At 49.6% G+C, this 27,279-nt stretch overlaps 2 protein-coding genes across 2 annotated transcripts; one reads left to right on the plus strand and one right to left on the minus strand.

Moving 5' to 3' along the window:
* Window positions 1–1,275: 1,275 nt before the first annotated feature.
* Dynll1 (dynein light chain LC8-type 1) lies at window positions 1,276–3,540 on the minus strand. Its single transcript, XM_051176506.1, has 3 exons — window positions 3,372–3,540; window positions 3,100–3,237; window positions 1,276–1,595 (listed from the first exon to the last, which is right to left on the minus strand). Exons 2-3 carry the CDS (start codon window positions 3,229–3,231, stop codon window positions 1,458–1,460), a joined length of 270 nt encoding a protein of 89 aa, XP_051032463.1. The 5' UTR covers window positions 3,232–3,237; window positions 3,372–3,540; the 3' UTR covers window positions 1,276–1,457.
* A 16,992-nt stretch (window positions 3,541–20,532) lies between these two features.
* On the plus strand, window positions 20,533–26,158 carry Srsf9 (serine and arginine rich splicing factor 9). The gene is made up of 4 exons (XM_051176497.1): window positions 20,533–20,785; window positions 23,286–23,446; window positions 24,936–25,108; window positions 25,663–26,158. Exons 1-4 carry the CDS (start codon window positions 20,598–20,600, stop codon window positions 25,804–25,806), a joined length of 666 nt encoding a protein of 221 aa, XP_051032454.1. The 5' UTR covers window positions 20,533–20,597; the 3' UTR covers window positions 25,807–26,158.
* The last annotated feature ends 1,121 nt before the right edge of the window (window positions 26,159–27,279 follow it).

Consider the following 27,279-nt stretch of genomic DNA (forward strand, 5'->3'; position numbering starts at 1 on the left):
CCAACCTATTTTATTTCTATAGCAACATGTTTTCTCATCTGAACCTGAAAATGAAAGTTAAAAGCTACCAGCCTTCTTGACAGGAAACACAGGCCAGATCAAATTAGAACAGAACTCTTCTCAGTGTCCAGCCTTGGTGTCTTGCTAATTAGCTCTAGGGACTTGCTAGAGACATCTGGTTTTGATGGCCAAATTCCCGTCAGGTTTCAAATAAAAACAGCCAGTCACAAAGAGGGAAATACCTCTGTGCTCAAAAAGTACAAATCTGAATTACCCTAACTAGTCTCCTGCTCCAAAATACCCCATGTTTTCTGCAGATAAAAGGGAACACAGGTCAGCTGTCAACAGAAACTAATACAACCAGGAGGGGTGTTGCGTATCTGCAACCCCAGGACTTGGCAAGTGAACAAGATTGGTTAGAGGTTATCCTCAGCTACATTGTGAGTTTTAGGTCAGCCTGGGCTGCAAAAGACAGTCACAAAAATCAAACAGGCATGGAACAGATCTGATTGTACATGGTGTTGCCCAGTTATCCTGACTTCCACACATGTACAAGAACAGTGAAGATGTTTCATGCCTCTTCTCAGAATTCCTGCAGGAAAAAAAAACAAATCTAACCAAGTTCAGTAGAGAAGGACCTGTCAAAGCTGTAATTGACCTGATAAAATCACATGGAGGATCTGTCAGTCAAGTCTGCCACTGTTCTGTCAAACAGGCTGCTTAGAAACCTCAATCACATTTAAACCAGAGTTATTATCTTGTGACAATGGAAAAGAGCCCTGATGTACTTCCCCCAGGCGCCTGGGGCTCGGTTCTCAGCCTGTAGGGGTCTCCTATACATGCTTTTCTCTGAAATTGAACTCAGGAAGCCTTTGGTGAATACACTGACAGCTTTAGTGAGGTTCTTATGTGAAAACTTACTAATTGACTTCTGAGGACCGTAAGGAGAAAACACAGTGTAGGAGAGCTGAGTCACGTCCCTCTAACCCAGGAGAGCTGGGGTGACAGGGATGGAGCCTCAGAGCCCAAATCATCTGGAGAAACCAGCGCAGCCAGCCAAGCATTCCACCTTAAAAGTAGTACAATGTCTAATCCCAAAACACATGGAGTCCTCAACCCTAAATCCTGTGACCTATCAACTGCTTCAGCCCTACCCTGCTTGAACAAACTAGCACACATGCACATCTCCAACAGATTTATTTTCAAAGGAATAGCCTAAGGGAGAAAAAAACGGGGTACAGAAGTATGGACTAGAAAATAAATACAAATGTAAGCTGTTTTACTAATTATTTTATAACCACAAACTGGTACAGAGGATGATGCCCTGTACAAAACACAACAGATTCGAACGAGGTGTTCCCTTAGCAAGGCTGAAGAGTCAGTCTCTGGTGTTTGGAATTTAGGATGCAGTCCTTGTTTTTGGATGGATCACTGGGTGTTTGGCACAGTCCATGCTTTTAACCAGATTTGAACAGAAGAATGGCCACCTGGCCCAGGTAGAAGTAGATGAAGTGTTTGGTTTCGTGTGTCACATAGCTACCGAAGTTCCGACCCACAATGCAGTGCCAGGTGGGGTTGTACTTCTTGTCAAACTCCTGGGAGGGAATAAAACACAATTTTAATGGTACACCAGAGAAGTCACTTTCCAGAAAAGCCAAAGCCTGTAGGATCAGAAAGGACAAACACTGGCTGGCATCTTGAATTGTTTCCACACTGGGGGCTCAATCCAGGGCCTTGGATGTGCTGAGTTATACTCACAACCCCAGCCAATTCTTAGGATAAAGAATGTTGCCTGACTCGAAGTCACCTACCTAATACAGTACTGCAAACATGCTTGCAGTCTGAGGTAAGATGTGATGGAAGCTGAGGAAATCAAAGGCAGCAGGTCATTTTCAAAGACATTTCTGTTTCAGAGATTGTATCTGACTTCTCGGAGGGATGGGGGTCTCAATGCAGCCCTGACTGTCCTGAACTCCCTATGTAGAACACTTTATCCTTGAAGTCAAAGAGATCTGCCTGCTTCTGCCGGGATTAAAGGCGTGCACCACCATGCCCAGTGCACCTCTGACTCCACATATTCAATGGAAACAGATGACATCAGCGTCTGTAGTTTATCAGGTTCTTTCTCATGACTGTCCTACCCTACACCCTGAATCCAGGATGACAGTAGGAACCCCCACCCCTTTAATGACACTTGTAGAAAGACTAAAGGACAAAGCCTCAATTATTATCCAAATCAAGCTGGGCTGAGAAATAAAATGCTGGCAACAGAATCTGACATCTAGCTCAGCAGCCAGACTCTATCCTTCAAAACTGCTCTCCTCTCCACATCTACTGCCCAGTCTTAGCAAGTTAGGGAGCATATGCTCCCTGCTTCCCCCATCGCAACGGGCACTAGAACTAGAAACATTCATTTCTTCACTAGGTGGATCGAACCGGGGTCAAAGATAATCTCATCCTGCATGCAGAATGTCTCTCACAGTCCTGATGCACACGGGGCTGCGTCTGTCAATACAGGTATTCATTTCTGTTCCATGTGAGCCTTTCATCTTCCCATTCTCCACTGGAACCCTCCCACGGCTTCGGCTCCCAGCAAACACAGCTTGAGAAGTTGGCAGTCTTGCCAGCTTTCTACAAAGTGCCATTTACCAACCCTCCACCCAAGCCCCCGACCACCAACCACACTGCCACCCACTTTCCCTGAACTGTCGACTAACTCCCGGCTGGAAGGCTGGCAAAATCTCCTCCTAGCCCGGCTGGAAACACCCACGCAGCGCACACCCGCTCCCCCCAACACCCAGCCACATCCTCGGCGCAGCAATCAGTAGGGGGAACCGCTTGCTGCTCCCTGATCTTGGAAACCGTTGCTAGGTGGCGCTTTCCCCCAAGGAGCTGGGGTTAAAAAAAAAAAAAAAAAAAAAAAAAAAAAAAAAAACTTCGGGCGTTGAGGGTCTGGTCTTCCCAAGAGGAACGCAGAATCTTTCTGCGTCCTTTCTAGAACTGTCTATACCGGGCCGCCCTGAATGCCACGGGAAAACTGCCAAGCGCCCAGGGCGCGCGGAGTCGGGGAGAAGGAAGTGTGCGGTGGCGGGCCCTCACCTTCTTGATATGGGCCGCAATATCCTTTTCTATGTTGTACTTCTCCAACGCCTGAGTAGCGCACTCCACCGAGTCCTGTTGCATCTCTTCCGACATGTCTGCATTTTTGATCACCGCCTTCCGGTCGCACATGGTTGCCTGCGGGAGAGGAAGGGTCAGGGTGCGGGCCGCGCTGCCCTCCCGGCCGGCCCCTGAGGACGACGCCCCCACCCGCTGCCGAGCGGCCCGCACGGCAGGCCCCGGGCCCCGGGGGCCCCGAGCCCCCTCCTCACCGTGGAGCAGGAGCCGGCCGGCTGCTGCGAGCTCCCGAGGAAGGTGCTGGCGCCGCTCAGGCAGCAGGGGAGAGCCGGTCGCTACCGAAGCCGTGGCGCATCTAAGGAGCCCCACGCCAGCCGCCGCCGCCTAATCCCGAGGCCCCGCCCTGCGCCCGCGGCCCCGCCCCCGGCGCACGTCGCTATTGGCTGAGCGCAGCCCCCGGCCCCTCCCTATTGGCCCGTGGATTCAATGGTTCCTTCAGGATCTTTCTCCTGCATTTTGTTGCAGACCACAATGCACCGCGCGCGGCGTCGGTTGCCCAGGCGATGCGCCGCACGCGTGCGGGCCCACACACCCTGAAGGCGGAGCCCGGGCGGAGACGGAGGCCGGCTCCCCGACCGCCCCGCCGCCGGGAAGGGTGCGAGGCCCGGCGGGGGGGCCTGCCCGCGCCCACCGAGGTTAGCCCTGGCTGAGTGTTCTCGAACCGTAGTTTCCAGAAGACGGGGAGTCGCCGCCCCAGGTGCCGCCCACTTCCACCCCCACCCGGGTCGGCACACTTTTGACCGGTGTGTCCGCCGGCCTCGAAAGGGTCCCCAAAGCACGGCGAAGCCGGCGATGCCGGCTCCCTAAGGGTCTAGGGCTTGGCTTAAAGCTGTGCTGTCTCATTCTGACAGCAGCGGAGGCCTGGGGCGTGAGGCTAGCGCGGCCGTGTCCCCCGTCCGTGCCCTCCCCGCCCCTCCCCACCCCCGCACGGTCTGTAACCGCGGCAGCCCAGGCTGGCCTGAAATCCGCACTTCTCCCGTCTTGGCCCTCCCCGCGCGCAAGTTCCTGATTTTATAACATGGCATTACCCGTTTATTTCATCCTGTGCTCCCCGTCTGTGTAGCTGCCCTGCCCTAGAAAACTGTATGCATGCATGGTGGCAGGCTCAGGATCGAAGGGGCGGTTCGGGAAGCAGGTCGAGCCCGTGTGCCAGGCCGTGCAGACCTCAGGACCTAGACTGCGGGAGAGGAGGAGGCTTGCTCGGACGTGTGTCCATTTTTGGGAAAAGTTGTTGGCTGAGGATTCATTTCTAGAAAGGAAGAAGTGTCTTAGTGGACAAGAAAGTGGCAGAGGTGCGTTTACGACTAATGGTGCCTAACTAGGTAAATTGACACTGTTAAGGGTTCGATAAAAGGCTGATGGCAAAGCTCTTACCTAACAGGCACCACATCCCGGGTTTGAGGCCCAGTGCCTCAGAACGAAACGCAAAGGCAGTCAGAAAGCAAGGTGTTAGGGCGTGGAGCCATCCCAGACGGTTTAAACCTGTTGTTTCTCTTTATTTCTAGGGGAACTAGCACAAAAGGAAAGCTTTGGTGGGCGTGTGTGGGAGCACTAAAGGAAAGAACGCTTGAAGACTCTCAGCACGCACGGTTGTGTATGTCTTAGAGCGCTGAATGAATCTTACTGACTACTAGTGTTGAACCGTCAAACCTTAAATTCCTGTAATATGTTTTTGAAACTCCTTAGGTAATTTTCGGGCTGTATAACTTCTGCTTCCATTTCTGCATTTCCCTAGTCACACTCACTGACCTAGAACCTTAGTTCTGTGCTGTTGAGACAGTGTCTCTCTGTCCTGTAGCTCTGGGCCTCCAACCACAGAGATCCATTTGTCTCTGCCTCCAGAGTGCTGGGATTAAAGCCATGCACCACATCTGGCTAGCCTAGAATCCTTTTACGATAAATTGCCCGGAGGCCACACCACTCCAAAGAGGAAAAGATGACAGTAATGTAGATATATGTATCAGTCCAAGGCTTTTCCCACCTCCCTCTTTGATCTTAGGTAACTAAGTCCACAAGCCATTGAAGCTCCCTACTTCCAATGGCAGGATTGGGGGCTTGGCATTGGGGGTTTGGGGGTACATATTGAGTGGCCTCCCACTCGGAACTGTGGCATTACTGACAAACACCCCCACCCCCACCCAGAACCTGAGCTGCTCGGCTGATACACTGGTGTTTTTCTCTGATCTGTGGCTTGGTCTTGTTTACATCTAAAGCAGACTAAGTAGGACTGGGGGCGTAGGTAGTGGTAGTGTTTGCCTAGGGCACACGAGCCCTTATCTTCAGTCTTGAGTACTGCAAAACAAATGAAAAAAAAAAATAACAAGTATGTTATTGCCCAGTGGGTACAGCACCTGGCCAATGTGAGCGAGGCCACAGATGGGACCAGGAGGATGACAAATTCAAGGCCAACTTTAGATAGATGGTTCTAAGGCCAGCCTGGGCTACACAAAACCCTGCGTCACCCTCCCCAATAAAATAGATAAAGAGGAGGAGGAGCAGCAGCAGGGGAAGTCAGCATTTGCAGGCACTGTCTCAGCAACACACATAACTGCGGTGTCTGAGCCCCCCTTTTCCTTTCTCCCGAGGCTGGAAGAGACCACTGGGTCCCTGGGTCTGAAATTGAGACAGCTGTGAACACATGTGGGTGCTGAGAATGGAACCAGGTCCTCAGAAGAGGAGCCAGTACCCCAAGGAGACCCCTCTTTTATTTACCAACTTGGCAAAGCTGTGTAGCTAGGATGACCTTGAATTCCTGATCTTCCTACTCCTACATCTCAAGTGGCACATGCCACCATACCCAGTCTTATGGGTACAAGGAGTTCAATCCAGGGCCTTGAGTCATTTCTCCAGCCCTGTCTCATTAGTTATCAGCTCAAGTGTCCCCTTCTCCTGGACCCCTCTGTTTGCCTTTATCACCACTAGGCTATTAAGTCCTAACACTTAGATTTCCTTCATGACATTTGCTTCATGCATCCCTCCAGAAGGATTTGCTCGTGTATTGCCCTTCTTGCTAAATGTCTGTGTGTTCTAAATGTCTGCAAACCCTGTTCCATCTTCAGCATTCAGGTCACTGTCTAGGGTTTAGGTTTAGGGATGTAGCTGAGTGGTTAGAGCCACTGCCTAGCATAAGCACAACCCTAGGTCCTTCCTCTGCTCCTGGAAAAAGATGTAAAACCATTAGGTCTTATGACCTCCGCCCCTTACAAGATCGGGAGATTTAAGAGAGGCCAGAGTGGAAGTTCTTGCAGTGTGGGATCAACCACCTGAATTTGGTGTCCAGAGTACACGTGCGCATGGGAGGGGAAAATCAGCTCCACAGCGAGTTCTCTAACGCCCACCAGTGAGACATGGCGCATGGGCCCCCAAAGAATAATAACTTCGGAGCATTGAAGACTGGAAGGTAAGAAATGTTGCCCTTCCCTTCCCTTTCGATACTGGGGCTAACTGTGGAGACCCTGGCCTTGAACTCACAGAGACCCTCCTACCTCTGCTGAGATCAGAGGAGGGTTTCCTTCTCTTTGCAGAGGTCTCCTGGAGTTAAGCTATGGCTGCCTTTGAGCCACGGTCCTCCTGCCTTTGCCTCATAAATGCTGAACTATCTGTCAAAACCATCATGTATGGCTTGGAAAAATCTATTACATGTGTGGCCAAAGGAGGAGGTTAGCGTTAGGGTTAGGGTTCAGGGGTTAGGGTTAGGGTTCAGGGGTTACGGTTAGGGTCCTGGCCATCCTGGAACTTGTTTTGTAGACCAAACTGGCCTTGAACTCACTAAGATCCACCTGCCTCTGTCTTCCAAGTGCTGGGATTAAAAGTGTGCCCCACCAATGCCGGCTATGGGACTGACTTTTAAAAACATGTTTATTTAGTGTGTGTGCATGACATGACATGCACACATGCATGATGCCACTACATGTGGAGGTCAGAGGGCAACATTCAGGAGTTGGTTTTCTCCTTCTACCATGTGGTACCCAGGCATCAAACTTAGGTCATCAGGTATGGAGTATTTTCTCTGAATTTCTCAAATGCAAATGGACAAGACGTTGGTGATATATAGTTATTGTACTTATTGTATATAGTTTTTCTTGTATTAGTTATAAACTTTTTTAGAGAAAGGAAATATGGTGATACTTGTTTATGAGCTAACAAACAAAGCTTGCCTGAAGATCAGAGTGCAAAGATAGCCACACTAGTTAGCCATAGAGGCCAGGCAGTGGTGGCACACCCCTCTAATCCCAGCACTCAGGAGACAGGCAGAGGGATCTCTGTTAGTTCAAGGCTACCCTGAGCTACATGAAATTGATGTAGTCTAAAAGAGAAACAGCTCACACAAAGGTGATCTCAGCCCTTGGGATCCCACATCTTTAATCCAGGAATATAAGGCAGGAAGAGGCAGGAGCTCAGTGCAGTCTGGAGATGCAGTCTGAGGACAGGATCACCCTGTCTGAGCATGGGTAGGGGGGGAGAACTCACTAATGGCTGGCTACTTTGCTTCTCTGATCTTTAGCTTTAACTCCAGTATCTGACTCTGAGTTGTTATTATTAAGACCTATTAGAAATTGTGCTACAATCAGGCTTGAGGACAAGTGTCTTTACCCACTGAGTCTTGTCAGCCCAGGTTTCTGGTCCTTCAGAAAGGAGACAGCTTCTTCATATTCTGGTGGTGAGGGTTATATTAAGTAAGTCTCTAAAGACCTGCTCCAGGTACAGTCAGTGGCTGTTGCTGCTCCGTACTGAGACCTCGCCACATGCCAGGCCTTCTAGACATTCCACCCTATGACTTCACATCAGGTGTGGACTGCCTGCTGCCCAAGGGGCAAGAGTTGAGCATATCCAGAGACACCCAATAGGCCCCTCAGCTCCTGTCGGTGGGCAGAGCAGCCCACAATAGATGTGACAAGGGCAGACTCTGAACAGCCTTGTGTGTGACTCCCAACTTGGCCTCTAAAGTCATCATCAGTTTTGTCACCTTTAAAAGGGACTGTGGGGGGGAGGGGGAAGGGAGGTTGCCCAGTTGGCAATCAGGAGGACCTGGGTTCAGATCTCCCAGCTCCTTCATAAAAGCCAGGCACAAATAAATCCAACACTGGGGGAGGCAGAGCTGTGTGCATTCCTGGGGCCCATGGACCAGCCAACCTAGTAAAGTCTGTAAGGTCCAAGTTCGGCAAGAGATCTTGTCTCTAAAGTGGAGAGGGGCCAGGAAACTAGCTCAGTGCTACAGCATTTGCCTAGTAAGTGCAAGGCCCTGGGTTTGATCCTCAATTCAAAGAAAAAAAAAGTTGGAGTAGCAAAAAAAAGTCAACTCCTGCCAGGCATGCTGACACACCTTTAATCCCAGCACTTGGGAGACAGAGGCAGGCCAATCTCTGTGAGGCCAGCCTGGTTTAGAGAGATGAGTTCCAGGACATCCAGGGCTGTCACACAGAGAAACCCTGTCTCAGAAAAAAAAAAAAAAAAAAAAAAAAAAAAGCAACTTCTCTGACATGAATACATGCATACACCATAAGAAAAAAAAGGAAGGATTACTTCCCCCTCCTAGAGACAGGGTCTCATTATGCTCCTCTGCCTATTCTGAACTCACTATGCAGACCAGGCTGGCCTTGAGCTCACAGAGATCTGCCCGCCTCTGCCTCCCTGGTGCAACACTATGCCTGGCTGGGAAAATGGTCCTGAAGCCATGATTGGTGGCAGCCTGAGTGAAAGCCTTGCACTCAGGAGGTGGAGGCAGGAGGCCCAGCTCAAAGTCAGTCTGGGGTATGTGAGACCTGTCTCACAGGGAAATCACTTCACAGGGTGTGGACTTGAGTCTGAAAGTTAGCAAGTCTTCCAGATGTCACACTCTGTCCCCATGCACAGGCCACAGAGCAGGCAGGGTGCTCTAGTTTCATTTCTGTTGCTGTGATAAAGTAACAAGAATCAGGAAAAGGGGGCTGGGCAGCGGTGGTGCAGGAAAAGGGTTATTCATTGTACATCACTGTGCAATCGCAGGGAGTCAAGTCAGAACTAGAGCCAAGAGCAGAGAGCTGTGTGCTTGCTTGGGTGACTGCTCGGCTTGATCCCCCTCTCTCAGCCTAGGCCCTTCTTAAGGAAAGGTGTTGTCCAGAACAGGCTTCGTCTTCTCACTGCAGTTAAGAGAGTGCCTGCAGGTCACATGAACTCCAGCACTGACTATGGGAAGAACCTGTAGTCTACCATAGGTGCCTACAGACCCAGATGACTTGGTAGGTGACCTCAGTGTCACTCTGTAATTATAGGCAAAGTGGTCCTCAGCCAACCTAATTATCCTAGGGCTCTAAACAAAGGAATAGGTCACTGGAGTCTGATTCTGGCACCTCTGTTCTGATTCACCGAGAGAAATCTGCCTGTAGAATGAAATAGTTCCTAAGTCTGTCAATTGGAACAACTAGGAGTGTCTAGAAAGAACCTGCTACCAGGCACTGTTCTCTGTGCTGCAAGAGCAGAAGAATATGGAAAATAAAAATATACAGATGGGGCTGGCAAGATGCCTCAGTGGACTTGCGAAGGGTCGGAGATCCATTCCCAGCACTTACTCCAGGCAGCTCACAACTACCTGTATCTCCAGCTCCAGGGGTCTGACCCCCTCTTGGGACTTATGCAGGTGTCTGTAGATGACATAGGTCCCCCCAACCCAAATACATGTATACATCATTTAAAAACCCTTTAAAAGTAAGTAGACGAGTAAATACAATGAATGAGAACAAAGTATGAAAAGTGAGAGCTTTCTGTGGGGGCAGGAGGCTGGGTCACAGCTTCCGGAGCCAGCCCGAGCTAAGTGACACCGTGTTGGACTAGGACAGTGGGTGCCTGAGGGAAGAGCTGATTGGCTGATAAGCTGTAGTGTGTCATGTAGCACACACCTGTAGTCCCAGCTGCTGCTGCTAAAGAGGGAGCAGAGATCACGTGCACCCACGGTGAGTTTGGAACTAGCCTGGGTCACATGGTGAGGCCCTAACCAACTAACTAACTAATAAGTAAATAAAAGATCGCTCAGCCATGAGGCAGAACAATAAGAAGGAGCCGAGATGAGGAGGGCCAGCAGAGGAAGCAAGTTCTGTCTTACTATGTGTAGTTTGCTGCTCCTTAGACTTGCACGTCAAGTGAAGTATGCAGTTGGAGGTGTGAATTCTGGGAAGATCTGGGAGGGACCAGCTTATCCCAGATGTTTGAAGCCATGGCCTTGGATGAGCTCACGACCAAGGGAGGAAGGAGTTGGTGTGGATGGAGGAGGTGGCACTCACACAGCGTGCAGTGTCCTGTTATTTCACAGGGGGCCGGCCACTCACTAGCTTAAGGGCCCCACCAGCTGTCCCAGAGACGCCTGCTACTTCCTGACTGGTTTCCACCTGTCTCAGCGCCTGCCGTATTTAGATGACTATTTAGATGAGGGCTCTAGAGTTTTCCCTGCCACGCAGTCACTCCGCCCCTGGGACTCTGGGTGTGGTGCCGGGAACTGATACTGTCTCAAGTAACTCCAGTTGGCCTGAACTCTGAATTCTCTATATAGCCTATCTGTGTAGTCTTAGCTGTCCTAGAACTAGCTCTTGTAGCCCATAGTCTGGCTACATAGAGATCCTCCTGCCTCTGCCTCCCGATTGCTGAGATTAAAGGCATATTCCAACCCAACCAACTTAACTGTCTTAAAAAAAAAAAGAAGTTATGATTGTGTGCATGTGTGTGTGCTTGTGCCTGTGTGTGTGCTCCTTTGAGCTCCTGCATGTGTGAATGTGTGTGTGAATGTCTGTGTGTGTGTGTGAATTGTGTGTGTGAGTGAATATATGTGTGTATGTGAATGTGTATGTGAATGTATGTATGTGTGTGAATGTGTGTGTATGTGAATATGTGCATGTGAATGTGTGTGTGTGAATGTGTGTGAATGTGTGTGAATGTGTGCGTGTGAATGTGTGTGAATGTATGAGGGTGTGAGTGTGTGTGAATGTGTGCGTGTGAATGTGTGTGAATGTGTGTGTGAATGTGTGTGTGTGTGAATGTATGTGTGAATGTGTGTGTGTGTGAATGTGTGTGAATGTACGTGTGTGTGAATGTGTGTGTGAATGTGTGTGTGAATGTGTGTGTGTGTGAATGTGTGTGAATGTATGTGTGAATGTGTGTGTGTGTGAATGTGTGTGTGAATGTGTGTGTGAATGTATGTGTGTGTGAATGTGTGTGAATGTATGTGTGAATGTGTGTGTGTAGGCACGTGCACACAGCATGTATGAGGACGTGCACATGAAGAGACGAGACAACCTGGGTGACTGGATTCTCTCTCCACCACTGGAACCTGGGCTGACAATGGCGTCAGGCTTGACGTGAGACCCTTTACAGCTGAGCCATCTCATCAGCCATGGCCTCAACCCTTTACCTTCCTGCCTGCATCTCCTCACTGCTGCAATTACACGCGTGTGACTCCACGCCCAGCTTTACTGTCTCTAATGCCACTTAAGCACCTGCTTGGTATGAGCTTCCTACCTAGGCATCCAGAGCGTGAAAGGACAGAGCCGCCCTTTCCTTCAGGCGGGCGCAGCAACTGAACACGGGTGTGCACAGGGTGTGGTTGACAGGCAAGGACGCAGAGGACAGGCTAGTGTGAAGGCCACCAGTGAGGGCTCTGCTCCACCCTGGGAAGCAAGCAAGGCTGCTCTAGAAGTCTCTCTTGAAAAGCAACCAGAGAGAGGAGGGAACCAGGCTGAGGGGAAGTGCAGAGAACCTTCTGGATGGAACAGCATATCCAAAGGCCTTAGGTGTAAGAGGTGATGGCTGACTAACTCTCAGTAATCCCCACTGTGTGGGGATAGGGTGGGGAGTGCTGAGACATGAGGACAGAAGGGTGGACATCAGTGAGACCTTGGAGCCTTGGTTCTGAAAGGCCACAGTGAGCAGTTCAGAAGAGGGGAATGGGCCACCAGAGCCGAGGGCAGCCAGTGTGCCACAGAGGTTCTTGTGCCATTCTCTCTGTCCCTCTATTATATTTATTTTTACTTAAATTTTAAAATAACAGTCTTGCTGTCTGGCCCAGGCTCCCCTGATATTGGGTAGTGATTAGCTCTTGAAGACATGGGATGTTCTAGTTGAAGGTGGAACTGACCCGAGTCACTGGGCCCCTCCCTCCCAAGCTGTGAGGGCCGAAAGATACTCTCAGAGGAGCAGAGCGGTGTAGCACACAGGGCCCTCCCATTCAAGAGGATCAGGACATCCCTTGGGGTTAAAGAGGAGGGTCAGTGGGTAAAAGCATGAACTTGGGTTCCACTCTAGCTCGCAAGGGGCTCTAGGTTCGGTTCCAGGGTGTCTGCTGCCACCTTCTGGCCTCTGGAGGCCCTTGCACTCACGTAGCACAGACACATGCATTCAGGCTCAAACTGTTCTTAAAAGACAGGACAGTCCAGTCACTTAGAGACATGTCCACAGACCACCCTGACAACGAAAGTTATACTCAAGACTTTTCCAGTCACTTAGAGACATGTCCACAGACCACCCTGACAACGAAAGTTATACTCAAGACTTTTCCAGGTGATTCTAGACGTGTCAAGTTGATAGTTAAATGCCAACTAGGACAACAGGCTGACACAGAGCTGGGGAAACCTAGGGTTTCATGCATGCTGAACAAGCGTTCTACTAAACAAGTCACAGCCCGCCAGCCCCTAGACCTTGGACAAGGAAAGCAATTGGACATGGCCAATCTATGTAAGCCAATCAAGACTGTCACATTAAGGGCTGGAGAGATGGCTCAGCACTTACTTCTCTTACAAAGGATCAGAGTTCAGTGCTTAACACCTACACAGAGACTGAAAACCATTCATAACTCTAGTACCAGGGGATTTGATGCCCTCTGTGGCACCATATATAAACACATGACATGGACAAACATTCTGGCAAAACACTCAACACATAAAATAATCTAAAACAAAACATTTTAAAGACCTACCTAAATTGTTATAAATTTTTTATTTTGAGAACACAATGGCACATTGTACCAAATTTCTGAATGGGACAGGCCAAATGTTGGGAAGAAAAAATTCAGCTTAAAGTTACAGGTGTGTGGTGTGTGTGTGTATGTGTGTGTGTGAATGTACATGCACATCTGTGTTCGTGTGTGGGTGCCTGTGTCTGCACCTAGTTTGTGGAGTTCAGAGGACAATTTTAGGTGCTATTCCTCAGGCTCTCTGACCTTTTGAATAAAGTTTCCTAGTGGCTTGGATCTTCCACAAGCATTCTGGGCTAGCCATTAAGCACCAGGGGCCCACCCACCATCTCTCCTTGGGCAGGGGTTTAAAGTTTATTTTATTTGCAATTATGTGTTCTGTAGATGTGACTGCAAGCTATCCATGGAGGCCAGAGGCATTGGATCCACAGGCAGTTGTGAGCTGCCTGATGTGGGTGCTAGAAATTTAACTCTGGAAAAGCAGTAACTGTTCTTAACCACTGCCATCTTTCCAGAAATTACATATATTTTACTTAAACTTTTTTTGAGACAGGGTTTCTCTGTGGCTTTGGAGGCTGTCCTGGAACTAGCTCTTGTAGACTAGGCTGGTCTCAAATTCACAGAGATCTGCCTGCCTCTGCCTCCTGAGTACTGGGACTAAAGGGGTGCGCCACCAATGCCTGACTCTGAGCCATCTCTTTTACCATATGGCTTTTTGTTGTGTTTTTCAAGAGACAGGGTTTCTTTGTGTAGCCCTTGCTGTCCTAGAAATAGCTCTGTAGATCAGGCTGTCTGTCCTAGGGCTCACAGTGATCCACCTACCTCTGCTTCCTAAGCACTGGGATCAAAGGTGTGGGCCACCACCATTCAGCTCATCTGGCTAATTTTTAACTTGGGTTCTGGAGATCCTGAGAGGTACTGACTGAGCCCTCTTAGCAGCTATAATTCACGGTGTTGGTTAGTCTGTTTTTGCAGTGTTGGGAATTGAACCCATATTCTTTCTGGGTGTGCTGAGCAAGGCCTCCGTACTGAGGTCTAATATAACAAAGGTTCTCACCTAGCCCAGGTTTCATAAGCAAGGCTGGCTTCGAACTCCCCATCCTCTGGCCTTCAAATGCTGGGATCACAAGTTTACATATCTACACCCAGCTTTCTGGCTTGTTTTTTGTCTGTAGAGATAGGGCTTTGCCTAGAACTCATGATTGCCCGCCTTCAAAGTCGTGGGATGGCGCCGCCCGTGCACCGCTGCAACCAACTTCCAATTTGTATGTTTAACACTATTTAATATCAACAACTGGGTAAAAATGCTTGTGTTAGAATAGATAGGACGCTTTTAGAGAAACCAACAGTGTTGATTTCAGGGCAATAAAGGAACAAAGCCTCCAGAGGTACAAACTTGGAGGACAGTTTCCTAGTGGACCACACAGGTCTGGTCACCTCTAATCTCACTGGGCGTACCCAATGAGCAGAGAGAGCTTGGTCAGGGAAACACTGGGGAGGCGGAGGTGCAGATCGCGAAAGCAGCTGCCACAGATGCCCAGAATGAAGGCACAGGCGCTGGGAGAAGCTGGGAGGGGGGAGGGGCAGGCAGGGAGGAAAAGCTGCTGGAGGCAATCCATCAATGCCAAGGAAGCATGTGGGTATAGATGGCCCCTCCAGGGAACGGCCCCGGTCCCTAGCATCGAGCCTTGCAAAGAGACATTTCTATAAGTACACTGGACATCTTTCCACAAGTACATGTATGACTGAGGTCTACACACTTCCCATTTACCAAGCCCTCTCCAGACGGGCCCTAAAGGGCTCTTCCAGTTTGGGGGATCACAGTGATTAATACACATCATTAATAGCGTTGAGCTCTCGCTGCACCAGACTTTTGGTCAGTTTGGTTTTGCTCTCCTTCTGGCTAATAAACAACTACCCTTTGGCTATTCACTGCTCCCTTTGCAGACTCTGAGGCCAGACTCCCTCCACCCCCTCACCTCCAGCCTCTGCATTAAGTCCCTTTTACAAGCATCGTATTCAGAGATACACAATAAACATTTGTATGGCAAAGGCATCTCACGCTGGCTTCTATTGAGTGTCCCAAACACTTAAGATTTGCACAAATAATCTAACCCAGCTGGGTTCTCATTTACATTAGGGCAGTTGACCATAAATCACACGTGTCTCTAAGTAGGAATGACCACACCCCCACCCCTATAAACTTTAGCATCCTGGGGCTTCAGGCTAACCTCCATGTCTCAGCTTTCTTCGCGTGTACTTTCTTTCAATCTGGAAAGCGTGTTCCCTCTGCCCTCATTCCCTGCCTAACACCATCTGGTTGTTCTGGTCTCCACTTAGAAGCCACTCCCTCCAGAAAGCTTCCCCGTCACTTCCCTGCAGCCACGGTGAAGACCTACACACCCTGTGTTTCTTGTAATGACTGTTTGCTCTGAATGGCTTTCTAGTTGTCTGTGTAAAGGATGAGGGTCGACATTAGGCCTTAGTCACTGTGGTATCCCCAGAAGGCAGCACCCAGCCAGGCAGGTGATGCTGTGGCTCGATAAATGTTGAGTAAATGAACATATGCTGCATGTTGGGGGGGTGGTCACAGGAGCTCATGTCCCAGATGCCATAATCATACCCTGGCCTCTTGGACTGGGGTCAAGCATGCTATGAAGAAAAGCCTGCATTTGCCACACCTTCAAGTAATGTTACCATAGCAAGAGAAAGTTGAAACCACGGAGGACAGAATCACAATAAAAACCTAGGTCCCTAGCTGCCCAACCCCAGGGAATGTTCGTCAGTGTGACATTCAACAGAAGCCCTGAATATACTTCATGTGCTTGCAGAAGAGGAAAGTCAGCCTGTTAGTCTCAGTCACAAGACAATTCAGTCACTGTTTATATATTCCTGCCCTCCAACCCGACACCCTCCCTGTGTGTGTGTGTGTGTGTGTGTGTGTGTGAGAGAGAGAGAGAGAAAGAGAGAGAGAGAGAGAGGTGCTCCCATGTTCTCGTGTTCAGGTGCACGCATGGGTGTCTCCTAAAAGCTTGGCTTAGGGTTAACTTTTTTTCTTTAAAAAGTCTTGAGAGGGACTGGCAAGGTGTCCCAGCTGATAACGATACCTGCTGCCAAGCCTGGCCCTCTGAATTTGACCCCTGGCACTTACATGGTAGTGTGAGGGACCCTGCTCCCAAAGCTATCCTCTGCCTTCCACAACCGAGCCATGTCATGCCACAGATGAACACACACAATAAATTTTTTAAGATGTAATTTTATATAATTCTTATTTACTTATTTATTTTGTTTTTCAGGACAGTGTTTTCTGTGTAGCCCTGCCCATGCTGAAATTTACTCTGTAAACAGGGCTTGGCCTTGAACTCACAGAGATCCACCTGCCTCCGTCTCCCAAGTGCTGGGATTAAAGGCATAGGCCACCATGCCTGACTTCAGCTACATTTTAATACCTAATAACATCTCAATACCTAATAACTACCATACAGAACTCAGAGCATTTCCATGGTTGTAACGTTCTAGGCTGGGGCTGTAGCTCAGTGGGCAGGGTGCTTTCCTAGCAGTCACAGCATGAAACAGGCATGGTGGTACACACCTACAATCCCAGCTCTTGGGTGTTGTGGAGACAAAGGAATCAGGGGTTCAAATCCAACCTCAAGCACCTATGGAGTTGGAGGCCAGAGTGGGTAAGAGAGAACGTGTCTCAGAAAGAGAAAACTGAGTCAGTGAAAGGCGAGGGCTCCACAGGCTCCCACTGCACAGGCTCAGTGACAGGAGTTCAGTCCTTGGGACCCACATGAAGGGGGAAGGAGAGAAGCATCTGTGTAACACTGTCCTCTGACTGTCACAGGTGTTTATTATCTAAGTAACAGATAAAGACGGCACTGTCCTTCAAACCCTAGTGCTTGGGGGGCGGATGGATCTCTGTATAGATACATATTATCTATATCTATTCTATGTAATGAGTTCCAGGCCAGCCAGAGTTACACAGTGAGTCTCTGAAAAGTAAACACAAGTCAGGTGTGGTGGCCCATGCACTCCAGAGGTAGAGGCCAGCAGGTCTCCGTGAGTCACAAGCCAGTCTGGTCTACATATCGAATTTCAGGCCAGCCAAGGCTACACGGTGAGACCCTGCCTCAAATTAAATAAATAATAAACAATCGAGGATTCTGTCTACTTCTAACAAGGCAACAGCTGCTACACATCCAATATGCTCCTTGCTTTAAATAACCTCATGTGAAACCAGGCTCTCCTCTTCCCACCTGTTTAGCCACATTCAAAGAAACAGCAGGTCCCCCCATCATCCCATAATAATTGAAAACCATGTTACATTTTCCCCTGCTGCCTCTTTAGAAGAGGGGCTGAGGGGGAGGAACATGTTCACAACAGACTGAAAACCTTCTTGAATTTTCTTTCCCTCCTGTCTTGTCACCTCCCCACACACTTGGCACTTGCCTCCCCCAGATTCTCTGAGCCCCGTTCCTCTCTCTCTCTCTCTCACCCTCCTATTTTAGCTGCTGGCTCTTCCCAGCCCTGCTCCCTGGCTCTTGGCTCATTAGTATGCAGCTCTCCAGAAATCAACCCTCTATCCGTCCTCTTCCTTCATCAAACAACTCTGTGCACGCTGGGCAAATGATGTAGCACCGAGCTACAGTCACAGACACGTCTCACAAATGTACTGGGACATGACAGACAGCAAGCTCCAGGCTGTCATGACCAATAACACATTCCAGTGACCCAGCTCACAACTCTCACACGCCAGCATTTCTCCACGATGACTCATTTTTCCTACTGACTACCTCCTCCTCGTCACGCCCCCTTCTGCCTGCTGAGAGAAGTTCATGACTGAGCTCCACACCGAAGGAAACATTTGACTGACATGCCAGAGGGGACTTAAGTCACAGGGAAAGGGCGAAAAAACCAGACAAACAGGTTTGAAGACGTGCCTTTTTGTTTTGTTTTATTTAATTGGACACTGTCTTGGGAAGGGCATTCATTCCTTCAGTAAGGTATGATCTTCGTGTACTCAAGGCTGCTTCAAAGGCAAGCTCCCCTTACCTCAGCTTCCTAAATACTGGGGTTATAGTCACTGGACATTACACCTAGTTCGGACGTTTAACACAGTCCCTGAAGGTCAAGAAATGTCTCATCTGAGGGTAAACCTATTGGTACCTAACGTGTGTTTTGTATGTGTGCGTGTGTGTACCTGTGTTTCTCTCTTTTTTCTGCAGATCAGTTCTATCTTGCAATGGCACCACTGCCCATCAAATTCTCCAAGCCAGGAACCTGACTGTCAACCCAGACTTTTCCTTCATCAGCCCTCATCCCTGGTCCATTCTGGTCCTATGATTTCTTTCCCTGGAGATTTCTTACCCAGACATGGCGTCACAGGTCATCTTCTAGCTCCTTGGGAGGCGAACATGAGAGGATCCCAGGTTCAAGGTTAGCCCCAGCAACTTAGTGAGACGCTGTCTCAAAATAAAAAGTAAATGATGGCCACGGAGTCCAGGAAAATGACTCAGCATGGGCAAAGTCGCTTGCTGTGCAGCCTGATGACCCCAGTTTGAGCTTTGGGACTAAACTGTAGTAGAAGGAGCCAAACTGCCTGAAATTGTCCTCTGACCTCCACACATGTGCCTTTTGCATACACTTTTCTTTCATTTTTTTTAGACAGGGCCTCACTATGTAGCCTTGGCTGGTTTTGAACTCACTATGAATACCAGTCTGGACTTGAACTCACAGAGGCCAGCCTGCCTCTGCTTCTCCAGTGCTGGGATTTAAGGTCCTCAGAAAGCCTTCGAGAGACACACCTAGATTCAAGTCTCCCTGCTTGCCTTCTGGGCCTGACAAGAGCAGTCAGAAGCATGGTATATCCCAGATGCAACACGCAGTTAGGTTTCATTCCACTTATAAAACTAGTGCAGGCTAATTACAGTCTGATAAACATCGGAAAGTATAAAAAGAGACATCATTGCCATCAGCAGATGTCTGTCCAAACACAGAAAAAGAAAACACAAAAATAAAAAATGTAATTGTAACTAAACTATTATGACATTAATATCATCGGAAACATGAATAAATAATTGTGTGACATTCAATGCTATTGCGCTGACTCACTTCTTTGTTACCAGGAATTTAAAGAAAAAATTATGCGTGTGAGTGCTTTGCCTGAATGTAAGTGTACGTGTACCATGTTCATGCCTGGTATCCAGGGAGGTCAGAAGAGGTGGTTGGATCTCCCGAAGTGGAGTTAGGATGGTTGTGAGCTACCGTATGGGTGCTGGGAGCCGAACCCAGGTGTCTTCTGCAAGAGGAATACCTGCTCTTAGCTGCTTAGACAGATCTCCAGCCAAGAACCTTTCGTTATTTTCAATTAATTAACTAACTAATTAATGTGTGTGTTTTGAGACTGGGTTCCTCCGTGTACTCCTGGTTGTCCTAGAACTGGGATGTGTAGACCAGGCTTGCTTTAACTCAGAGAATCACCTGCCTCTGCCTCCCAAGTGCAGGGACCAGGTGCGTGCGCCACCCACTGGCCGGCGTCCCGAACTTTTCCTGATCGCACAGAACGCGTTTCTGTGGGAGCGTTCACACAGGGGAGACCCCGGCGGAGTTGACGCGCACTCACTGCCCAGACTGCAGCTTACACTGCTGTGTGTGCCATCCCGGTTTGGACAGCTTTCCAAGCAGGGTCTCGGTACTAGCCCAGGCTAGCCTGGCGTCCCGACCGAGGGTGTCGCCATTCACAGCTTTGCTTGGAAAGTTCATGACCAAACTCACTATGTAGCCCGGAACGCAGCGATAGCCAAACCCTACACTTACGGTTTTGGTGACATTAAGAAGTGTTTGGTGTGGAAACAGAGACTTCCACACCCATGTCCTTCACGGATCTTATCCCCCTCTCTTTGAGACAGGGTTGCAAAAGGAGCTTTGGCTGGAACTTTCCACACAGGGCAGGCTGGTCTTGAACTCACAGACATCCTCCTGCCTCTGCCCGCACGCGGAGTGCCGGAATGAACGGAATGGCGTGCGCCACCATGCTCTGCTCTCCACAGACTGCACCTCAGTGCGGCACAGGGGCTGCTGACCGGGCTGAGGCTGAGGCTGAGGGCCCGGCAGCTCCGCGGGGCGGGGCCGGTGCTCGGGCTCCCGGCAGGGCTCGGCGTGCGCGTGCGTGCGTGCGTGCGCGCGCGTGCGCGCAGGAAGCCTGGGCTGCGCCCCGCAGCGAGTCCGCGGCGCCCGGCTCGCGACCCCGACCTCGCGCGCGGGCACCTCCAGGGGCACGGCTGCCCCGCGCACGCGCACGCGCACGCACTCGCGCGGCCGCTTTCCCTTTAAGATCGCTTTAGTGTCCTCCGACCCCGCGGCCCGGCGCTGCGTTCCCACAATGCAGCGCGGCTGAGCGCCTCGGAGCGCGCGGGGACCCGGGCGGGCGGGCGGCGGCGGCGGGAAGCGGGCTGCGGCGGGCCCGCGGCGTCGGGCGGCGCGGATGTCGGGCTGGGCGGACGAGCGCGGCGGCGAGGCCGACGGGCGCATCTACGTGGGGAACCTTCCGACCGACGTGCGCGAGAAGGACCTGGAGGACCTGTTCTACAAGTACGGCCGCATCCGCGAGATCGAGCTCAAGAACCGGCACGGCCTCGTGCCCTTCGCCTTCGTACGCTTCGAGGACCCGCGGTGAGGACCCCGCGGCCCGGCCCGCTGCAGGCTGCCGCCCGGCCCCGGCTCTCCCCGGTGTCACTCCCTTCGTTAGTGAGGAGACCAGGCGCGCTCGCTCTGCAGGGCCCGGAGCCGCCGGACCTGCCCCGAGGAGGGCGACAGCCGGCGGCGGGCGCCTCGGCCCCGCTCCGCTCTGCACTGCAGGCAGCCCCGTCGCCCACCCCGCCCCCCGGGCCCGGCCGCCGTTACGGGGTGTCTGCAGCCGGCCCAGATCGTGTGAATGAATCGGATGAAAGCAGCGGGGGAGGGGGCGGCCACGACCCCACCCCCCGATGAGGGAGGCCGGCCCCTCGTTAGTCAGACCGGACGGGGCCGAGGGGAAGAGCCGGGTCCCCAAACCTTCAGCTTTGCAAGCGTTAGCCATCAAACCGGAAAGGCCCGGGAGCTTGAGCTCTGCTGTGCGCACGCACACCGCCGGGAGGGGCAGTGAGCCCGGTCCCGACTTGCCGGCACCCTCGGGAGGGAGGCAGGCTTCGGCCCTGCCCGCCCGCCCGCCCGCCCGCCGGGGTTGGACACTAACAGCTTACGCCTTCCTGAGTGTCTTCCCATTTGTCTCCAAAGTAGAAGCATTTTTACACACCAACGGGGCAGAGGAAGTTATGGCTCTTGTTTCGTTACCAGTGCCACTATTTTGAAGCCATTCTGTGCCAAGTTAGCGTTGTCAGCAATCCATGAGGCAGATAGTGTCCATATTTCAGATTGGTTAATGCAATAGATGTTTCATGAGGGATCTAGGGTAGCATCTGAACCTCCTGTCACGACTTAACAGGTCCATGTGTTGCTACCCGCTTTTCCTTTTCTCTGCTCTAGTTGAGTTTCATACAAAGCACTTGAAATATTAGCAGCTTGGTCCTTTTGATAACCCATCGAGATAAGCTTATTTCTCAATTAGAGGTATAAAAAATTTAAGGCCTTCACATTCAAATTCCAATTTTAATTCTTAATGTGTCTGGCACTTCCCAGTCCCCACTAGAAACACATTATGGCAGTCAGCGGCGCCCTGGATGTGTCTGCTGGTGTCTTTTTGTTTGCTTTAGACAGGGTCTTGCTCTATAGTCCTTGACTGGCTTGGAACTTTGGTAGACCGTGCTGGCCTCAAGCTCACAGATCTGCCTGCCTCTGGCTCCCACTGCCAGTAATAAAGATATGAGACACCATACCCAGCCCGAGTTTATCTTTTTAAAAAGATTTATTTATGTGTGTGTCTTACCTGCATGTATCTGTCCCACACCCACGCCTGTGCCCAAGGAAGGCAGAAGAGATTGTTGGGTCTCCCCCAACTGGATTCCTGATGGGTTACGTGGGGTGCTGGGAGCAGCACCCCAGGCCCTGGATTGTCCTTAAACTGAATGTGTCTCCTGTATACCAGGCGTTGGGATTAGAGGTGTGTACCAACACACCAAGCCTTTGTGAACCTTTTGCTTTGTTTTGCTTTGTTTTCAAGACAGGGTTTCTCTATGTAACGGCTCTGGAACTCAGTTTGTAGATAAGGCTGGCCTTGGATTCACAATGATCCACCTGCCTCTGCCCCCTTCCTGAACGCTGGGAATAAAGGTGGTCAACAACAGCATTGGGCCTTTTTAAATGTACGTGCTTTCCCTACAAACTTGATGCCAGTAGGCTTTTTGGAAGAATATTAAGGGACCTAATGTAGGATAAGCCAGTGGGACAGTGATCTCAACCTTCCTAATGCAGTGAGCCTTCAATACAGTTCCTCCTGTGGGACACCCCCCCCACACTTAGAATCATTTTTGTTGTTACTTCATAACTGTAATTTTGCTACTGCTATGGACTGTAATGTAAATATTTTTGGAAATAGAAGTTTTTCAAAGAGGTCCCACACACAGGTTGAGCCCCATTGCTCTAGAGGAAAATGCTTGCCATGTTTTGGTAAGTTTGTTTATTGGCAAAAGCAGTTACCTGTCAACAATTATTTTGTTTGTTTTTGAGACAGGGTTTCTCCGTGTAGTCCTGGTTGCTCTGGAACTCTCGGTGTAGACCAGGTTGGCCTCAAACTCAAGAGATCCACCTGCCCTGCCTCCCTAGGGCAGTGACTAAAGGTGTAAGCCACCACGCCTGGCTATCCTCCACTTTCCATTCTTAGGAAACCATACACTTGACAGCTGTAGCTCTTTTTTAGTATGCACATTCATAAAATGATGCCTTCACATACCATCACATCTTTCTTTGTATTCAGACCCCATCATTAGCTGTAAAGTTTTTAAATTTCTTTCCAACTCAGAGTAAGTATTTTGCATTTAGGGGATGTGTGCATGCCATGGCTGAGCCATCTTACTGGCTAGCTGTAAAACTTAACTGAAAAGCTTGTGTGAACAAGAACTACAGCAGAGGTCCATTCTCCCACTCCCCTGGGATGACTTCCCTTCTCAGTTACTCACGCCTCACTGGGGAGCCACTCAACCCATTGGGAAATACTGATTCAGCTTTTTCTTTTCAGAGATGCTGAGGATGCAATCTATGGAAGAAATGGTTATGATTATGGCCAGTGTCGACTTCGTGTGGAATTCCCCAGGACTTACGGAGGTCGGGCTGGGTGGCCCCGTGGTGCAAGGAATGGGCCTCCTACAAGACGGTCTGATTTTCGAGTCCTTGTTTCAGGTACGTTCTTCCCACATTGAAGGAGACGTGCATGTATGCTGCTTCTAAGAGTCTGGCCTCTAAGGAGTATTAGCTGTCACTCCGTATGTGGTGTGTGTTGGCTTCGCAGTAGCCAGTGTACCTGGACAGTCTAAAGCTTTGCTCTGGTTTCTCAGGGAGGCAGGTACTGTCAAATGAAATTGTACAAGTAATACAGCCTGTGGGACGGAAACTTGTCTCTTTTCCTGTTTGTTTGTTGTTTTTAAGACAAGGTCCCTATATAGTCAGTCCTGACTGTCCTGGAACTAACTCACTGTGTAAACCAGGCTGGCCTGGAATTCAGAGATCTGCCTGTCTCTGCCTCCTAAGTGCTGGGATTTAAGGTGTGTGATACCATAGCTAGAATTCCAAAAATGTTTTTCTTTGGGAATATTCCTTGGTATCTGGGTTTAAAGACATCACAGGAGCCAGGTTCAAACACCTTAGAGTCTTGGGGATTGCATTTGAGAATCACGGAACATCTATAAGTGGATATAATGCTAAGACGTTTACATGTCTTTAACATATCAGTGCAGTGTTAAGACCTGGGGCCTTCTGCACGATGCAGGGGAATTTGGGGCCCGAGTGGAGTGAAGTGTACTGAGCTTAGCACCTGTTGAAGTGTGAATGTCCCACAGTCCAGTGGTGCAGAAGAGTGATGCTGTCTGTCTGTCTGTCTTGTATCCCTTTGTGATTTTTTAACCCTAGGACTCTATTCCCTTCTTCAAGATGTCATACATTATCTTTTTTTCTCTCCACGCTGCTCTGAAACCCTGCTTAGAAAACTATTAGGAAATGGCTGCAGTCCTGAGCTGTCAGCGGTAAACACAGCCTTTGAGCGCAGGAGTACATTTCCCTTTCATGCCATCAGGTAGGGTCCTATGACTCCCAGCGAGCCTTAGCCTGAGTGTTGCCTTTCCCCAACTGTATGAGGAATGGTGGTGATCCCTTATGAGGTACTTTGTGGTCTGTCAACTGTTCATGGCAGTAGAAAACAAACTTTGCTGTTGGCGTTGTGCTGTTCCCTAAGCTACACTTGGTTTGTTTCAAAATTCCCATGTCTCTGGAAAGTAAGTCAGCAACAAATACTTGGTACTAATAAATTTCATAATGAAAACAAAACAAAAAAAAAACAAAAAAAACAAAAAAAAAAAAAAGGAACTCAGTTTTGGAAGTGTCACATTGATTGTGAAGGACAGTGGTAAATTCTCAGAGGAGCCTGTAACAGGATGTTTTGTTGGGAAACTCTGGTCTCTGGACAGTTAATCTAGACTAGTTTCTCGCAGTGCTTTACCATATGTAGCTAAGTGTATTTCTCTGGTCCGTGCCCCTTATAAAGATTTGTGACTTGGGAACCCTTAAGAATGAAGTGGTCCACAGAGTATAGACCACCTTGGGTGTGGCTAGCTCTTAACTGGGCAGTTATCATGGCTGAAGGGTGTGGCTCTTCTCTCACATTCTCTGCACCTAGGACTCCCTCCATCAGGCAGCTGGCAGGACCTGAAGGATCACATGCGCGAAGCTGGGGACGTCTGCTATGCAGACGTGCAGAAGGATGGCATGGGGATGGTTGAGTATCTCAGAAAAGAGGACATGGAATACGCTCTGCGCAAACTGGATGACACAAAGTTCCGCTCTCACGAGGTAGGTTTACCTTCCGTCAAGTCTAATTTAGCAGTAGTCCAGCAACAGGTCATGCCTTTGCTATTTGATGACTTCACAGTACTGTTAAAGATCTATCTGCAGGGTTAGGGCTGGAGAGACGGCTTGGGTGTTAAGAGCACTGGTTGCTCTTCCGGCACCCACGGGGCTGCTCACAACTGTGCTGTGTGTTTGTGTGTCTGTAACTGCACTTGCAGCCTACCTGTATGACAGACAGACCTGTATACAGACAGATGCATGCAAGCAAAACACCAATGCACGCACATTTTTAAAAGTATGGAATAAAGGGTTTTTTTGATTTTTTTTTTTTTTTTTTGGCTACTCCTAATTCCTGCAAGGTCAGAGCAGGGAGAAGCATGCATTTGGTTATCTTGATTTTCTTCCATTTTGAAATGGGAGAGTAAGGGTCCAAATAACACTGTGACACTTTAGTAAGATCACAGTGTTGGGCATGCAGCCAGTTTGAGCTGTTGGCTTTGCTTAGTATTGCTATTCTGATTCTCTACTTTTTCCTTTTGTGTTTGTTCAATTTTCAGGGTGAAACTTCATACATCCGGGTTTATCCTGAGAGGAGCACCAGCTATGGCTACTCCCGGTCCCGGTCTGGGTCCAGGGGCCGTGACTCTCCGTACCAAAGCAGAGGCTCTCCACACTACTTCTCTCCTTTCCGGCCTTACTGAGGAAGGCGCTGGGAAGTTTCTCTGTCTTTTTAGATGTGCTGAGCTACTTTGGGCTCAGAATCTACATTCCAGATTGATAATTTAGCGTCTTAGGAAATTTTTTTAATTTCTTTCTTTTTTTTTTTTTAAGGAACTACATAATTTCAACCAGGGCCACCATATTAGCAGTGGAATGTTTTAGACTGCAGAAATAGGAGTTGTGGCTCTTTTCAGAAACAAGTTGTATATTTTCCACCCTGATTACGGGACAGAAATCAGTGCTGCATCGTCTTTGTGGGCCGCTCTGCTCTGGAGACCAGCAGTTACGCTGACTGAGTCGCCCATTTTGTTTAGAAATATATTTTAAATGGTTTAGTGACTGGTGTATGGTTGTCTTTCAGTAAGCACATAGGTTGCACCTAGAAGGCACTGACTGAAATGAAGCATCATCTGCATTGTCACACCAGTCTGCCAGGGTTTCAACACCAAGGGCAGAGTCTGATTAGTTTTTATGCACTGTACACCACATGGGTGCCAATGACCACCGAGGACAGAAAGACCCTTGGAACTGGAGTCACAGGACGCTGTGGGCCACCCTGAGTTGACGTGATACTAGGAGCCTGACTCAAGTCAGACAGGAGACTAGGAGGTTCTTTCTTTCTTTCTTTTGTGAAATGGGTTCTCTGTGTACCCCTGGCTGTCCTTGAACTCACAGAGATCCACCTGCTTCCGCCTCCCAAGTAAGTGCCTGCTGGGTTTAAAGACATGTGCCATAGCACCTGTTTAGGAAGTTCTCTTAACCACTGAGCCATCTCTACCCCAGATTCAGGGCTCCTTCAATGCAACACTGACGCTGTCAATTAAACTGCCTGGAAAAGGAGTTGGTTGAGCTGGTGCATGCCTCTGTCACTGTACTTAGGAGGCCGTGGTAGGAAGGAAGAGTCAGCATTCAAGGCCAACCTGAGGCACAGAGGCCCTGTCTACACACAGAAAAGGTGTGTGTGAGAGGGAATGATGCAGATAAAGGGAAGAGGAAGAATGAAAAACAAGCCCAGGGCTATTTTTAACAAGTTCTTCTCAGAAAGAACTGTTGGCAGGCGTTCACAGATAGTGTGTGTGTGTGTGTGTGTGTGTGTGTGTGTGTGTGTGTGTAGCGGTCAGGTGCTCACAGACACTGTGTGTGTGTGTGTGTGTGTAGTGGTCAGGTGCTCACAGACACTGTGTGTGTGTGTGTGTGTGTAGCGGTCAGGTGCTCACAGACACTGTGTGTGTGTGTGTGTGTGTAGTGGTCAGGTGCTCACAGACACTGTGTGTGTGTGTGTGTGTGTAGCGGTCAGGTGCTCACAGACACTGTGTGTGTGTGTGGGGGGAGTCAGGTGTTCATACATAGTGTGTCAGGGAAGGGAGGGTGTTCATATACACCTTGTAGGGAGGGGTTGAGGACCCAAGTACTGTGGGTGGGAAGGGGATGGTGCTACTTCCCGAGAAAGGAAG

Source organism: Phodopus roborovskii, unplaced genomic scaffold, assembly GCF_943737965.1.
Source record: "Phodopus roborovskii unplaced genomic scaffold, PHOROB, whole genome shotgun sequence".
In the NCBI taxonomy this organism is placed as follows: domain Eukaryota; kingdom Metazoa; phylum Chordata; class Mammalia; order Rodentia; family Cricetidae; genus Phodopus; species Phodopus roborovskii.

Bases quoted from the DNA above. Each gene is read 5' to 3' on its own strand.
- Dynll1 (XM_051176506.1), bottom strand. From the start codon at position 3,231: ATGTGCGACCGGAAGGCGGTGATCAAAAATGCAGACATGTCGGAAGAG. The intron at 1,596-3,099 runs GTGAGGGCCCGC...ATTCCCTCCCAG, and splicing joins TTGCGGCCCATATCAAGAAG to GAGTTTGACAAGAAGTACAA.
- Srsf9 (XM_051176497.1), top strand. From the start codon at position 20,598: ATGTCGGGCTGGGCGGACGAGCGCGGCGGCGAGGCCGACGGGCGCATC. The intron at 20,786-23,285 runs GTGAGGACCCCG...TTTTCTTTTCAG, and splicing joins GTACGCTTCGAGGACCCGCG to AGATGCTGAGGATGCAATCT. The intron at 25,109-25,662 runs GTAGGTTTACCT...TTCAATTTTCAG, and splicing joins CAAAGTTCCGCTCTCACGAG to GGTGAAACTTCATACATCCG.